This window comes from Crocuta crocuta, unplaced genomic scaffold (genome assembly GCF_008692635.1).
Source record: "Crocuta crocuta isolate KB4526 unplaced genomic scaffold, BGI_CrCroc_1.0 scaffold31, whole genome shotgun sequence".
NCBI classification, from domain to species: domain Eukaryota; kingdom Metazoa; phylum Chordata; class Mammalia; order Carnivora; family Hyaenidae; genus Crocuta; species Crocuta crocuta.
The window spans coordinates 14,922,305-14,938,728 of record NW_027528362.1 but is presented as its reverse complement, the minus strand read 5'-3'; the positions used below and the strand labels follow the sequence as shown (position 1 = coordinate 14,938,728).

At 60.4% G+C, this 16,424-nt stretch overlaps 1 protein-coding gene across 2 annotated transcripts in view; it reads right to left on the bottom strand.

The window, feature by feature from the left end:
• Positions 1-7,314: 7,314 nt before the first annotated feature.
• Positions 7,315-16,424, bottom strand: part of TMEM255B (transmembrane protein 255B) — a 35,657-nt gene continuing 26,547 nt past the window's right edge. For both annotated transcript variants that reach the window (XM_077753998.1, XM_077753999.1), the window contains 5 exons: positions 15,932-16,012; positions 13,705-13,790; positions 12,319-12,478; positions 11,647-11,790; positions 7,315-7,491 (listed from right to left, as the gene is read on the bottom strand). In XM_077753998.1, the coding sequence (XP_077610124.1) occupies positions 7,357-7,491; positions 11,647-11,790; positions 12,319-12,478; positions 13,705-13,790; positions 15,932-16,012 (606 nt within the window). In that variant the 3' untranslated portion in view covers positions 7,315-7,356. The remainder of the gene's footprint in view (positions 7,492-11,646; positions 11,791-12,318; positions 12,479-13,704; positions 13,791-15,931; positions 16,013-16,424) is intronic.

Genomic DNA, 16,424 nt, shown 5'->3' with positions numbered 1-16,424 from the left:
CTGGGAGCTGCCACCCTGCTCTCCTGGCTGTGGATGCGACCCAGGCAGCAGCGGGGGCCCTGGCCACCCATCCAGAATCCAGGCAGGCTGGCACCTGCTTTTTCCCCAGACGGACTGTTCGCCTCTGACCTCTGAATATGAAGGGAACCCTCATTTTCTCTCTTCCCAGAGGCCTCTGCCTCGTGGTGGTCCACCTGCCGCTGCATGAGATGGGAGGGGGTAACGCCCCCAGCTCACTGAGCCCAGGAAGACCGGTGTGGGAGACACACTTGAGGCCCCAGAGCTACCAGCAGGCACCGAGGTCACCGAGGCCCAGGGTGGGGGTGCAGAGAGCACGCCGAAGTTGGGGCTACGGCACATCTGTCCACCCGACGTGATGGTCATGGGAGGGAGGCTGCCCGCAGCCGGGGGCCACGCAGGCCGTGCCGGGGACATTTTCAGTATCTGCTGGGGATCGTGCTCAATGGCTCCTTAAGACTTTTCTTCAGATACCAGCAAACACCAGAGAACGTTCCGAGGCTGCAGGTACTGGGTTTCCTTTCAGAGGTTCTGAGGACGGCGGCCAAGGGCCCCCAGGCCTGACCTCTCTTGGGACGGAGTGATCTCTGAAGGCTCCACCAGCCGAGCACTGAACAGTCTGAGTTTTGATGCCTTGGGTCCTCCTGGCTGCAGAACGTGAGTCTGTAGGTCACCACGTGACCCAGGGAGGAGCAGGCACAGGAGCGACAGTAGCCGGAGGAGCCACAGCTCAGTAACCCGCACACGAGGGGCGAAGTGAGCCACAGGGAGGCTCCCTTCTAGCTTTCGAGAAAGTGGTATGGCCTGGAGGGCTGCGCCAGGAGCCCTGCTGGTGGCAAGCGGGGTGACCCCCCAGGGCGCCCTGGCGGGGGAGCTGAGCATCCCTGCACACCCCCGGCTGGCCTGCCCTTCAAGGGGGTCTCTGGCACTCCGTGAGGGCTGCCTGTCACAGATTCTGCCTGAAGGGACCCCTCTCCGGGCCAAGCTCACCTCAGAGGCGACTGCAGGGGGCCACAGGTCCAGGGCAAGGACACAGCGAGGCGCACAGGCTCTGGCAGCTCTGGCCACTGAGGGCGACCGTGGGTCCTGGCACATTCACTGTGTCCGTGGGACCTCCCCGGTGCGACCACCACCACCCACCCGGCCATGTGCTTTCTGTTGTTTTTCTAAGTGTTTGGAAGCATCTGGCGGAAGTTCTGTTGACTCAGGACTTGAGAAAATGAAGAGGTTCTTCAGGGAGCTTTCCACATGGGTGCACGAGAAACAAGGAATGCGGGGAAACTGTGACCTTGGAGGCCACATGTCCACGGCTGCCCTGTGGTCTGTGGCCAGGGTGAACAGGTGTGCCAGCCTGCACCATACAGGGACCCCACCCCTGGCTCTGGAACAGACAGGGGGCCGGCTGACCAGCTCAGCCCATGACTTGCAGCCGCCGACCATCTAGGGGGTGAAAGTTCAGTTCCTGGGGGTTTGGTATCGACTGGGGTGACCAAGGCTCGGACGCTGCCTGCTCCACAGGCGGGAAGGCCTGCCCCAGGCCAGACGACCCCAGCGCTGCTGAGCACAGGTCTAAGCGTGGAAAATGAGTTCTGCCTGTCACCCCCAGGAGGGCCCCGTGCTGCCCACTAGCTGGTCTCATGAGAGCCCAGGAGCCAGGGCAGCTGGAGGCTGGATCCATTACTCAGCTTGTCACCGCACCGCTCCCCGGGGTGCTGTCTGGCTTCCCTCATTGTGGAGGCAGCTCTGGAATGTTCTTATGGAATGCTCCGCTAGCCAACCCCAATCTCTCGGGAAAGCCAGGGGGGCCAGAGCCGAGAGCACACACACAACAGAGGCCACGGCTCAGGGGGATTCTGACCTCCATGGGGTCATCTTCCATCCAGGGAGGCTGAGGCACAAACGTGTTTCCTGGTGTGGTTTCCTGAGACTCCACTGCTGGGAACCCCACTGCCGGGAACAAGCTCACAGCCCCAAGCATGGCACTGGGTGCAGGGTACATTCCCCAGCTGTGCCAGCAGACTGGCATCCTCCCCCGCACCCAGTCCAGGTGGGCGGCCTCCTGAGGAGTCTGCGACATAGGGAACTGCATCCTTCTGACTGTGCGCCGTGGAGGCGGGGCTGGGGGTCCTGACTGTGTGCCGTGGAGGTGAGATGGGGGATCCTGACTGCACCGTGGAGGTGAGACGGGGGTCCTGACTGTGCGCCGTGGAGGTGAGATGGGGGATCCTGACTGTGCGCCGTGGAGGTGAGATGGGGGATCCTGACTGCACCGTGGAGGTGAGACGGGGGTCCTGACTGTGCGCCGTGGAAGTGAGATGGGGGATCCTGACTGCACCGTGGAGGTGAGACTGGGGTCCTGACTGTGCGCGGTGGAGGTGAGATGGGGGATCCTGACTGCACCGTGGAGGTGAGACGGGGGTCCTGACTGCGCACCATGGAGATGAGAGGGGGGCATCCTGACTGCACCGTGGAGGTGAGACGGGGGTCCTGACTGTGCGCCATGGAGGTGGGGCTGGGGGTCCTGACTGTGCACTGTGATAGAGTTGCTGGATGAGCCTGACTGCCTTGTAGGGGAGGATAGTAGACACATTTGACCTTGTACTATGGACATGGAGTGAGGAATGGAGTTTGCTGCTTACACATTTATGGTCTAAGTTGCTTTTTTGCTTTTTAAGAGAAGAGCCACAATATTTTGTTTGGTTTTTGTTTTGGGTGTGTGTGCTTAGGACACTGTTGATTGGGAGTGCTTATTTACGGGTTGGGCTATTCTGGGTCATTTAGTAGCATCCCTGCCATCAGGGAGCTGGCTGCACCCCCGCTCCGGCCAAGCACTTGACAATCAAAACCTTCTCTAGACACTGCCGCGTGGCACCAGGTGCGGTCATCCCAGTCAACCACTGTGTTAAAGATAAAGGAAATTTGACCTCCATCTCACATAACACAATGTAGAGAATATATCTGAATCTAAAAGTAATTTATAAAGTACTTAGAAAGAAAGTGATGTGAAACTACAGCCTGTGGGCCCAGCGTGGTCCACCACTCTCTCTGTTAATAAAGCTCACTGGCACCCAGCCACTGTTAACGTACGACCCTCTACACCTCTTGTTCTTGATGGCAGCGCTGAGTGGCTCCCACATGCTTCCTGGCCCCCTGAACCAGCAACATCTACTCTGTGGCCCTTTACACACAGACTGGTCTGAGCCTTGTGACAGAAGAGTATTATCATGACCTAAGGTAGAGAAGTATTTCTTAAATAAAACACAAAATGCTCTAATGATACAGGAAAAGATGTAAAACTTGAGCTACCTTAAAATCAAGAACTTCAAGGACCAAGTTAGAAGGCTAAGGCTATCGGACTTCAAGACCTGTGCAAAGCTGCAGCAATTAATACAGACTGTCTCAGAACAGACAGATCAGCAGAGCAAACAGAGAGCCCAGAGACAGACCCACATCCGCACAGTCACTGGTCTTTGACACAGGACCACACACCGAGCATAGACGGTCCCCTCCACAAATGGTGCTGGAGCATCTGGACGTCCATGTACCGAGAAACGAATCCAGACACAGACCTTATGCCTTCACAAATAACTCAGAGTGCATCACATACCTAAATGTACAAGGCAAAAGTATGCCACCCAGGGATGGGGGCACAGGACGGAGCCTGGATGGCCTGGGTGTGGCGGGGACTTTGTAGACACAGCACCAAAGGCACCATCTGTAAAAGACAGTGGACAAGCTGGGCTCCGACAGAGTGAAGACTTCTGGAGAAGACAGTGTCAGGAGAAGGAGACAAGCATAGACAGGGAGAAGGTGTTTGCAAAAGACACATCTGGTAAGGGACGGGGATCCAGAATATACAAAGAACCCTCAAAACTCAACAATAAGAAAACGACTCATTAAAAAATGGGTCAAAGACCTTAACAGACACCCAGGAAGGTACGCAGCCGGCAGCTGAGCTCATGAAAAGTGCTCCTCACCAGCCGGTAGCAGGGACTGCCCACAGACACGGCCCTGAGACCCCGGCGTGCACCCGCGAGGACCCCAGAGCACGCACAGGCTCTGTGCCGCCTGGAGTGCGGAACCATGCGGCCGCCTCGCCAGGCTGTCTGGGGGCTTCCCACAAAGCCAGACACGCTCTCAGCACCGGTCCAGCAATCACGCTCCTTGGTATTGGCCCAAAGGAGTTGGAAACGTATCCACACAAAATCCTGAGCTGGGGCAGAGGAGCGGGGGGCTGGGCTCTTAAGTGCCTGAGCTCCTGGCCTGCCTCATCGTCTCTTCTGTGTCGGCAGCACCACATTATATGTCTGTTTTAAGCATTCCTTCTGCATGTATGTGAAATTCCATAATTAAATGGCTTCAGGTGGGACACGGGAAAAGGAGCCATCTGCACGTGTAATGGTTGGCACCTGGGAAGCCACTAGCTGAACGGGGCCTCTGCTCCTAGACCTCTTCTTCTTTGTGTAGGTCAGATAACAGCTTGGCCGAGCATTTCCCCTGAGCGCAGAGGGCACCTCTACTCAGCCAAGGGTCATTCTTCAGGGTGATGATGCTGGTTTGGTTCTCGTTAACTAGGCACATGCTCTTCTCCCGGCTCTGCTCCCTGAGCTTCACATGGGTCGGTACCACGGTATTCTGCCCCCTTTCCGCTGAAATACAAGTCACATACCATAATATTCACCCTTTAACAACATAAGAGTCGCTAGGTTTTATACATTAATAAGACTGCAACCATCACCATCTGGTTCCAGAATGTTTCCATCGCACCAACGGGGAGCCCTATACCCATTAGCAGCCTCCAGCCTGGGTTTGCTGAGTGCCAAGCGCAGTCAGTGTTCGAGGAAGTGTGGTAGCTCAGTAGAGGGAGGGGCTGAGGGAGGGGCCCCAGCACCAGTGTGGTGTCCCTCAGAGCTGCCAGGCTAGGTCCCACGAAGCAACCATACTCAGGGAGAGACTGGCCACGGTCTGTCCACATAAAGGGAAAGACTGACAGAGATGGGTTCTCTCAGGGAATGGTACCCAGAACATGTTGCAGGGCTGACATCGGCAGGCATGTGCGGGGGTGAAGAAGTATCCTGAGGATGGAGATCAGGTGGGGACACGTGCTGTGTGCAGGGGTAAGGTGCTTTCCTGGGGACGGGGTCAAGTGAGGGCATATGCAGTGTGCAGGGGCGAGGAGCTGTCCTAGGGATGGGTAGTCAGGTGAGGACACATACAGTGTGCAGGGGTGAGGCGATGGCCTGGGGACTCAGGGGCCGCCTGAAGGCACCACCAGGCTGAGAGTTGAATTGTTCACATTCTTTGTGGCCAGGGCCCGGGATAAAGACATTCCTGTGGGCAAGAGCTGGACCTCTGGCCCGGGAGATGATACATTTTATCAGTTCAGGGCTTACAGGGCAGATAGAAGTGGCTTTGGGTGACATTAGTGTCAACAGTATGGTGAAACAGTGGCGTGGGCGCGTGGCTCTGACCGGGTTGAGCACGGAGGTCACACGCTGTCCCTATGGCTCATGGTGCCTGGACGCCTTCTGGAGCTGGTGGCCCAGCTCCAGTGGACACAGGCCTGAGGCCACATGCGCCGCCCAGCGACTCTGCGGCCTCCGTGCAGGGCAGGTCCTGATGAAGCGGGAGCCCCAGGCCCAGGGAGGTGACTTGAGCCCACAGGGCCAGCGGGTGCTGGGGGAGGGGGGAGTGGGAGAGGGGCCCAGCCTCTCTTCCCCTTCCAGGCCCCACACGGCAGAGAACTCGGGAAGTGGATCCAAGCCCTCAGACTGCCAAGGCCTCCCGACTCAGCCAGACCGTGCTGGCCCTTAAACTCCAGGCAGATGAGGGGCCCCCGGACGTAGCAGCTGCAGACAGAAGCCTGGGGTTCAGGCCTTGGTGCCCGGGCCCCAGCTCTGTGTCCGCTCCGCAGATCCCGGAGCGCTGCGCTGGCCTGGCCTGTGTCCCTGTTTCCCGCCCTCCACTAGTGGGCGGGATGTGCTCTGAAGGACAGAGCACGCCGTTGTTCCCATGTGCAAACCCCGAGGGTGGGCACCGCCTCCCTCTGCCCGGAGGGCATCTGCGCAGCTCAGGGCCGTGCCGGTCCCACTTCACAGTAACCAAAGGCGGCCCCGCAGCGGACAGCCGTTCTAACGGAGGCCAGTCAGCCGGCCCCTCGCCCTGACCCTCCGTGTCACCCGTACTGCACACGGTAGGCCTGCTCAGTGAACGCGTGTGTTCACCTTCTGTAGAGAAAGCTTTCCACGTCCTCTGTGAACGGTACGCGCCGTCTCAGGCCCGAGTGGAAATATGGTCTGTGCGAATTGCGTTCACAGCCAGCAGGGGGAGCCCGAGACCGCGGCTTCTTACCGCGTCTCTTACTTTTTCCTCTCCTCCCTCCCCATCCCCCTTCGCCTCCCCCTCCCCTCCCACACCTCCTCCTCCTCCACTTCTTCTCTTTTCCCCAGTGACCCAGGACTGTGACTCAGGACTCCGGCCTGTCGCTCAACCAGGATTTGGTCATTCCCAGGTGTGTGCCCTCACCAGGTGCCTTGGCCAATAGCTGTTGGTCTGTAAGAGTCAGAGCTCACTCCAGGCTCTGCGGAAGGGCCTCAGAAGCGGCGCACCCCAGGGGTCACTTGGAACAGAGAGGTTGTGGTTAGAGGTATCTGCTCTGCAGGCATGGGGGCCCCCACATGGGGCAGCTGGGAGCCAGACGCTCCTTGAATAGGAAACACGCAGCCTGGGTCGCAAGCCTTTCTGCAGGAGGGACGGCGGATTTGGAAACGAAGCACGCACAGACCTCAGTGAATGCACACACCTTACGAGCAGCATTTGATATTTGAGCCAAAGCATCTTTTCATCCCCAGAAGGTAAGAGCCGAGAAAACAGAGCTCTGAGCGTGGAGACCCCGTACTTCCTGGGGACACACACATACAGATGTGAACAGGCAACACATCTCCTTGAATATGAGCCTCACACAGGGCACGCTGGGCTGTCCTCCCTTTGCAAATTAATAGCTAACTCATTAGGAGGACAGTGAGAAGCGGCTTTCTAGTAGGCGATGGCAGAGCGAGGAGGCGCCAGGTGGGGACACTCGATCGATTTGGTGTCTGGCTTACGCTCTGGGCTGGACGGCCGAGCAGAGGTGCCGCCTGGCATCTCAGTCGCCTGGGGTTCCATCCCCACCACTGGTGCTGACCTCTCTGCCCATGGATGTGCCCAGGAAGGGAAAGAGAGTGTGGACTTGTGGAACATCCCCCTGACATCTCTAGAAGGTCGGCCGCACAAGCAGGGTTTGTAGAGGCTGCTTTTTTAACAAACCAGAAAACTATTTTTTGGTCTACCCCCTGTGTGTCAGGGAGAGTAGGGGGGAGGCTTCTCCCCGGGGAGGAAGTGGGCTGGAGCACAGAGATGGGGGGCGTTGGGAGGCTGCAAATCCTCAGACAGAGGAGGGTCCCTGGGAGTCGAGGCTGGGAAGCGGCCGCAGCGCTGTAATGGAACAGAAAGGCGTGCTCAGTCTGCGGAGAGGCCAGCCCCACATCAGTCCACACAAAGCCCTCCTGGGGCCCGGGCTCCTTCCACACCCAGGGCCAGCTGCCTGATGCAGGCCCCCCGGTCAGGCCGCAGGGGCCTCCTGTGCTCGCACTCCGCACCTGCAGCCGCCCGCAGAGCTGCCCATCCCCCGAACGCCTAGCTGCCGGGACACACACCTGCCGTGCGTAAGTCTCATCCCCAAGTGTGAACATGTCCAAGGACGACGCTGCCCAGAAGAACGTCTGGGGGAGGGGGAGGGGCTCACTTCGTATTTGAAGGAGAAAAGACATCAACATTTTCATCATAGCTCAGTGGTTAATTTTACGTGTCCACTCGGTCAGGCCTTGGGGCCCAGATGCTCCACCACCAGTCTGGATGTTACTATGAAGGTGTTTTCTAGATGTGATTGACATTTACATCAGCCCAATCGGGTAAAGGCCTTAAGAGGGAAGGACTGAGTTCCCTAGGAAGAGGGACTCTGCCTCCAGACTGGCCAGACCTGCAAGATCCATTCTTTCCTGGCCTGCAGCCCGTGTCTGGCCTGGACGTTCTGGGCTCTGTCTCTGTGTGTGTCCATATCTGCATCAGCTGTATGTGCACACAATCCTATCGGTTCTGTCTCCCTGAGGAAGCCTGACTAACACACAGACTCAAGTAAAAGTGATTGTGAGAACGAAAATGTTGGAAATGGCACATATTTTAAATTAATAAAATTTCCAGTTTTTCTCCACCTGCCAACAGAGCTCCTGAATTTTCCCCCTTGAGTTCTAATGGTTAGAAATGCCTACTTAAGGGGCACCTGAGGGGCTCAGTCAGGTAAGTGTCTGGCTTTTGATTTTGGCTCAGGTCATGATCTCACAGTTTGTGAGTTCGAGCCGCATATTGAGCTTCATGCTGGCAGTGTGGAGCCTGATTGGGATTTGCTCACTCTCCCTTTCTCTCTGCCCCCTTCCTCTCAAAATAAATAAATAAGCTAAAAGAGAAAAGAAAAGAAAAGAAAAGAAAAGAAAAGAAAAGAAAAGAAAAGAAAAGAAAAGAAAAGAAAAGAAAGAAAAGAAAAGAAAAGAAAAGAAAAGAAAAGAAAAGAAAGAAAAGAAAAGAAAAGAAAGAAAGGAAAGGAAAGAAAAGAAAAGAAAAGAAAAGAAAGAAAAGAAAAGAAAACAAAAGAAAAGAAAAGAAAAGAAAAGAAAGAAAAGAAAAGAAAAGAAAAGAAAGAAAAGAAAAGAAAAGAAAAGAAAAGAAAAGAAAGAAAAGAAAAGAAAAGAAAGAAAAGAAAAGAAAAGAGCCTACCTAAACCAATATTTAAACAAAGTGAACAGCCCCCTCTGTGAAACACCCAGAGTGTGTGAGGGCTCTGGTCTCCTGGCCGTGCTGCGGCCCCTCTGCTCCCCACCCACCTGTGCCGGGGGCTCCTGAGAGGCCCGCCCATCTGTCCTCTGTGGCTCCTCCTGGACCCTTTCCCTCTGAGGAGGCCCAGGAGCCCTGGGATGTCAGGATTCTGGAAGAATGGTGCCCTCACAGGCCATGGCTGAACCCAGGAATACCACCTGCTCAGAGTCAACAGCATGGGCTTCAGAATCCAGTGGTCAGGGACCTGCCTACCTCTTTATCCCTTCAGACACGGAGACAAAGAAACCTTCTAGAGAACATTCCCTGTAGTCTGCTGGGACTCCCAGCCTCTCCCAGCCTCTCCCATGTCTCTATCCACTTGTTCTCCACTAGAAATGAGCAGCTCAGAGACCACAGAGTAAATCACCATAAACCACAAACTAAACCACCACAGGCCACAGACTAAACCACCATAGACCATGGCATAAACCACCCCAGACCGTGGAATGAACACAACAGACCACAGACTAAACCACCACGGACCACAAAAGAAGTTGCTGTGAATCCTGAGGAAAACCACCGGCAGCCAGGGCCTCACAGGGACAGCTCTGTCCACACAGGCAGCCCCTCAGGGACGCAGATGACAGGAGGCATCCCCGCCTCTGCTGCCTTCCTGGCTCACGGATGCGCCATCCTGCATCCTGGCCGGTGGCCCCGGGAGAGCAGGGGAGGTGGGTTCCCTTTAAGGTCTTCCTTTTGATGAGCGGCTGCAAACAGCCCCGACGACCGCTGCCCCTGACCGCCGTGCGCTCCCTGCGGCTGTGTGGGGTGTGCTTCGCTGCTAATGACGGCGCTTGGAGCGGCCCGTTTCCCTCCCTGTTGGTCACGAGACCGCTTCAGTTCTGCTGCTCTCCCCGGGGGACACCGGGGGCCCCCCGCTCGGTCCCCTCCCCAGATCTGTGTCGGTACATATGTAATTATGCTCCCACGCACGCTAACGGAGGCTGCAGAGGCATGGGGACAAGAGCCCAGGCCTTCCCTGGGGGGCAAAAAGGGCGCATCTGAGGCCCTGAGTGTGGCACGGGAATAAAGCTGGCGTGTGGAAGGCCACTGCCGCGCTCCGGGTCCCGCGAGGAGCACGTCTGAGAGGAGACGCATCAAGGCCTGCAAGCGCAGGACACCTGCCCGGAGCCCTCGGTCAANAAAAGAAAGAGCCCCCGGCAGCCGCCCGCCTCTCAGGACCGTCAGGCCCCCAGGGCAAGTCAGGGCTGACACTTGGGGCGCACCCGGGTCCCCCCTCACAGCCAAGCTTGCGGGAGACCTGAACAAGGACAAGGGCCCTGACGGATGGCCTCCCACCACACAGCACCCGCCGGGGCTTGGGGCCACGCCTCCCCTCCCTGGAGCCACACCCAGGCCAATCCGCCCTCACTCGAGTGGGTGGCCCAGCAGCCGTGGGTCCAGCCTTCCTACAGCTGTGGGTCTCATGACCTGGGTTTGGCAAACTAAGGGGACAGGGAGACAGAGCAGAGCCTTCAGGCCACAGGCCACGGCCAAGGCAAAGTGGTCCTCACTGTGGTGGGGAGCGGAGGGGATGCTCCTGGGAAGACAGGCTGCCAGGCGTGGCCGCCTGGGATCTGGGAAGGCCGCCCGGTGACATGGGGAGGGACCTTCCCGGGGATGAGCACTGCAGGGGTCATGGGCAAACATCTCAGTTCTTGAGCCTCGGGATCATTCCTCCCCATTCGCAGAGGCAGAGAAGATGCTCTGGAGCCAGGCCTCGCCCTCGAGGAGGGGGGGCGGTGCTCGCAGGGCCCTCATGTGGACGCAGCAGCGAGCACCCTACAGTCCCCACAGGACCAGGGCCTGGTGCCGCTCGGGACCTGCCCGATGCTTCCTGGGAGGGAGCAGGCGCCGCTTGGCACCCCTGCAGAGGTCAGAGGGGGCTGGACTGCTGTGTCAGGTCCCCTCCAGGGTTCGAAGGTCACACCCACTCCCGGGGGGCACAGCCACCGGCCTCACGTTCAAGGCATGTGGAACAGGGGCCCGCCCTGGCACACCAGGAGGCCGCATGCCTCCGCTCGCCCCCAGCTGGCCCTCCCTCGCGTGCTGCGCCCCATGTCCTGGGCTCCTGAGAGCCCCCCCACGCCCTGCCGCTCGTGCTGGCAGACTGGGGAGGCCTCTCTGCCCCAGGGCGGCCAGCTGGCAGGCGTGAGGGCTCCCCAACAAAGCTGCGACCGGAGCCCTAGGCGAGTGCCCATCTGGGGACGAGGGCTCACCCCTCCATGAAGTCCCAAGGCCGGCTTCCTGCTGGGTCTGCCCTAGGAGGTGGCCACCTCTGGGGNGCAGAGAAGATGCTCTGGAGCCAGGCCTCGCCCTCGAGGAGGGGGGGCGGTGCTCGCAGGGCCCTCATGTGGACGCAGCAGCGAGCACCCTACAGTTGGCCAGGACACGGTGGGGACTTCTGCAGGACCCAGGCCTGGCTCAGAAAAGGCTCAAGTTCCGATGACACCAAAATCTGGGTCACCAGGGCCACAAGGAGCAAAGGAGGCCTGAAATGCCAGGAAAGGGGGGGGGTGTTGTCCACCATGCCCCACTCACATCGTGCCCAGCCCGCTCGCTGGCTCTGCCACCCTGTTACTGAGCTGGGGACGGGGGAGGCCGCGGGCCCCCGTCTTCCCTCAATCTGAGCCCCCATCCGTGTCCCATCTGACCAGGGCTGTCCTGGACGACCACTGCCCATGATGCGTGCATGGGCTTCCTGCAGGGGACACAGCCTACCTGCAGAGGCAGAGGGTAGGGTGAGCAGGTGGGGAGGGGTGCGGACGCAGGGCAGAAGCCCGCGTAGGCCAGGACCTGCTGGGCAGGGTTGCAGAGGATCTGAGGTGCAGCAGACGGGCCATAGGCCAGCTGGGACAGAGGGACCTGCCGACAGAATGGAGAGACGGGCACGCGTCAGATGCGTTCAGCGGCCTTCCGGAAGGCGGGCGCCCTGGGCTTCGAGCCTGCAGAGCCCTGTCCGCACACCACCCTCCTCTGACACCTGCAAGCCAGAGGCCACGCCCGCGGAGCGAAAGCTAAACACCTAAAAGCAGGGCTTATTTTTCTTTCTGTTTGTCCCAGGGACCCACCAAGGCTCCGGGCGAGGCCAGGATCTCTTCGGTTCCTATTCGTCTGGCTGGGGGTGAGGGTGGGATGAACAGACCCGGGCGTCAGGCCCGCTTGCCCCTCCCGCTTCTTAAAGGGTTTTGTGCAGCTTGCGCCTTAGAGGAGCCGCTCCGGGAAGGCACCAGGGAGGGCTCACAGGTGTCCTAACAGGCGGCTGGCGGTTGTCATGAGCCTGCGTTTCCCCTTTGTCAGTGACGATAGGAGGCCCGCCTTGCCCACCTCAGAGGAGGCGGGCCCCGAAGCCCCGACCTGTTGGCATGGCCAGCACCAGAGAGCCCTACTCACCATGTCCCTGAAGGCCCCCAGGACAGCTGCCGTGACGATGCCCAGGAGCACGCCCAGGACGTTCAGCACCGCCGAGGCCCAGAGCAGCCGGTACAGGTGAAGCACGTCCTGACAGCCACTCACACCCACGAACTCATAGTAGGTGGGGGAAGGTTCAGCACTGGACGCAAGGAGAACAGTGTCACCCACGCCTGCAGGGAGGCGGCGGGCGAGCCACGCGGGGCACAGCACACCGGGGCCCAGCCAGCGAGCTGCATCCGGACAAGCATAGTCTTTGCCCCTAAAGGCCCCACGGGCTCTGTTGGTGCTGCGGGGGACCGGCTCGGGGATACAGCCCCTCGCGAACCAGCCCAGCTGCACCCCGAGTTCCTGGCGGAAGACTGTCCCCCGGGGCATCTGGAAATCCCCCCGGGAAGAGCCCAGGCCTCTGAGCAGGAAGGACCACCAAGCCCGCCCCCCAAACACAAGCCCAGGCAGAAGGGCGCTGGCGTGCCAGCCCTGGAGCGAGCAGGCCTGACACCAAGCTCGGCACCCGCCACCTCGGCAGGGCGCACAGGAGGGTGAGCCCACCGGGGTCGGTCCTGGCGCTCCCAACGCCGGCCTGTGGCGGTCTCTGCACAGCTCTGGACCACGGGGCTTGTGGCCCAGGGCCTGCAGCCGGGCCCTTAGGACTGCGTGGGGACCGTGACCCACACAGGTGCTGCTTTAGCCACTCTGGCTTGGAAATGGGAAAGAGCCCTCTTCACGGGGAAGGAGGTTGCAGCTAAAAGTACGGAGTTTTCAACAATTCAGGCGAGCGGTCCCCGGGTGGCAGACATTAAAGTCTCTGCTGGTTTTAATGTAGATGTTCGAGCTATTAACACAAAACCCGTGCCCAGGACCTCAGCAGGAAGCCTGACCCATTGAGGACGGACGCCAGCGGCTCCGTGTGGGCGAGCCCCAGCCCTGAGAACCCGGGGGCCGTCCTGGGGAGGCCCCCCAACACTGTGAGGTTTCCGGCAGCCTGGGCAGGCTCTCCTGGTCAATATCAGAGAAGAGTGCCCTCCGCTGCCCGTGGAGGAAGGGAAGAGGAGCATCCTGAACCAGGCCCGAGCGCTGTGATCGCACCTGGGCCTGCGGCCAGAGCTGGGCCTGGCTGGGGAGGGGTCCCTCTGCAGTCCGCCCTGGCCAAGCAGGGAGGAAGCACTGAGGAACCTGGGCGTCCAGACGCAGGCAGAGCTGCCACCATGGGGCAGGAGGCCACGGCCCTCCCCTGTCCCCCACTGCCTCCCCTCAGGCATCTTCAGTTTCTCTTCTGTGAGATGGAGTCAGCACCCCTTCCTCACAGGGGCCTGGGGCAGGGGGCGGGGAGAGGGACAGCTTGCCGCCCAGCCAGGCTGCCCTCACCTCTGACAGTTGTAGAGGTCACAGCAGTAACAGGTGTTGCTCTTCACCTTCAGCAGGCACTTGCCGTTCAAGGAGTGACAGGTGACCTGCCAGCAGAGAGACTGTGTCAGGTGCCCGCCCTTCTTCAACCCGGGATGAGCAGGGCTGCCTCCCTGGGGGCCAGGACCCACCCGGTCACTGCGCCCGGGAAGGTCAGGAGCTCCTCTTCCTGAGGCAGGTTTCCCGCCCTCCACGACCTTGGGGGGGTGCAGGCCTGTCTCCTGATGGAGGGTCGGGGGACCAGGCCTGGCCACCAGGGAGTCCAGGCAGCCGATGTCTGGTGGATGAGGAGAGGGAGGGCCTCCAGGCACGCTGCCTGCAGTTGGGGACGGCTCCAGGAGGGGGCAGAAGGGGACAGGAGGGGACAGCTGACCACGTACAGGGCCCGACTGTGCCACGCCAGCCCTGCGTAAGCCACGAGGAGGCCTCCCCTTTGGCACCTGCTGCAATGATGCTGTAAATGGTTGGGAGACTTTTGATGTTAAAAGAGTAAGATTAGAGCAAAACCATGTGCCTTTCTCCTTCCCCCAGTGCTTTCGACGTGGCTAGAGTCATGCTGCCCACGCGTGGGAAGGAAGCGGGTGATGACCACCCCCCTTCAGAGGGAAGACGGTGACGTCGGGAGGAGAAAGGGCGGGCGCGGGCTGGCAGCACAGGCTCTCAGCAAGGGCTCGGCTGACCCAGGACAGGTGAAGGAGTGCGGCCCCACCCCACTCCTGGGGCCCCGGCCCCTCTGACCGCACCTCCAGAACCACGGGACATGTGGCCTTCCTCTGAGGGTCCTGTGGCTACAGGCCACGGACACTCTGGTGTGTGCAAGCAAGGGCTGGAGGGAGGCTCACTGGAAATGTAAAGGGAAACGTCCAGACCCACAGATCAGCAGCAGCCCCGGGAAGGGCAGGGCTGGAGGCTGACGGGGAGAAGGGCAGGGAAGGGGAGGGAGGAGTGAGGGCAGCACGTGGCTGGTGGGAAGGCCAGCGCCACGGGCGGAGGAGTTGGCGGTCAAGAGGCCTGAGCCTAAGCGTCCCCTCCCAGGAAGTGTGCATGGGGCAGCGGCTTAGAACTGACCAGCCAGCAAGGGGCCTCCAGCCCAGCCCCTGCGAAGCCTCATGCGGCCACGCTCCTCTGACTGCACCTTGCCCGTGGCCACTGTCACACCAGAGAGACAGGGTTGAGTAGCTGGGACGGAGAGCACCTGGCCTATAAATGCTGAAATACCACCGACCCTTTATGGGGCAAGCTGCTGGCCCTGGTTTAGGGCTGTGGGGGCAGCGTGGGTCCCCGAGTCCTCAGGGAGCTTTGCAAATCCTGTGTCCACTGAATCAACAACCGGGGTGGGACCCGGCGCCAGGATTTGCTCATGCCCCCGGGCTGGTTCCACGAGACAGAGGGACAGAGGGCTCGGGAACAAGGGGCAAGCCAGGGCCGGTCCCCAGAAGCCTGACTGATGGGATTCAGGAAGAGGTCCCGCCCCGCCCTGGCCCCAGGAACAGACGGGAGCAGGAAGGGCGGCGGCTGCAGGGTGCGTGGATGGGTGGGGTGCACGGGGAGAGCCCCGCGACGCCCTCGGACAGGACGGGTCCCCTGAGCTCCCCCATCAGGCCAGGCGTGCTGGGTCAGCCTTTGGAGAAAGGTGCCACCCCTGGAAGGGCAGCGGGGAGCCAGGCCCGGAGCTGGAGGAGCACACGAGCCGCGTGCTCGCTCAGGGCGCCCAGCGCCTCCTCCACGTCTGCACAGTTTTGGGGGCCGTGCTCAGTGCAGCTGACACGTTCATGCAGCGCTGGGGCCCCTCGCCCGCCGGGGGCGGCCTGACAGGGACGGCGCGTGCCATCCATCCTGCCCCTTGCTCCTGGCCTCACGCACGCGGGAAGCGGCCCTGGGACAGCTGCTCAGCCCCCAGCTGTGTTCTGCAGCTGTTCAGTCAGTAACTGCCGCCCCCACCGGACAGGGCTGCTGGGTGCTGTGCGTCCTGCGTGGGACCGTCAGCGGCTGTGGTCCCACGGGGTGACCGTGGAACGTCAGCACTGGCTGGAACAGCGTGGGCGCTAGCGGAGAGCTGGCAGTCAGCAGGCCGCGCTAGAAGCCGCCGAGCCGCCAGACGCCGCCCTGGGGCACAGAAAGCGCCTGTGGGGCAGGATTAGCGCATGAAAGCTCACCCCCTCCTCTCCTCCCCCCGCGCCCTGCTTACCTCCGTCTGGTAGGCGTCGTGCACGTAACCCACCTCGCTGGCGAAAAACTGGCATCTTCCCGTGGACAGCGGCCTGGGCTCCTAGACACAAAGACACACACGAGCAATGCAGCGGGCTCACCCTGGGTCAGGAGTGGCCGGAGGCGATTTCAGACCTGTCGGCCCTGGGCTCTGAGCCGAGTCTGCCAGGCGGGGGACACGGAGCAGGAGACCCCACGGCTCCTTGCAGGGCGGCTGGGCCACTGCATCCAGACACCTGAGCAGACGCCCCGGGGGCGGGGGAGACACCTGCCCCGAAGGCTGGGCTGACGTGTCCCTCCCTGGCCACCAGCATCCTCGTGGGCAGCTGAGAGGAGGCGGGTCCGGGCGCTTTGAGGGGCGGCCCTCCGCCCTGAATAAGGACACCCCTTGGCGCCTGCCTCTTGCTCTAAAACAACTAGGAAGGGAGAAGAAAAGATTCTTGTTAATTCACTCACTCAGCCAGTCCTCCACC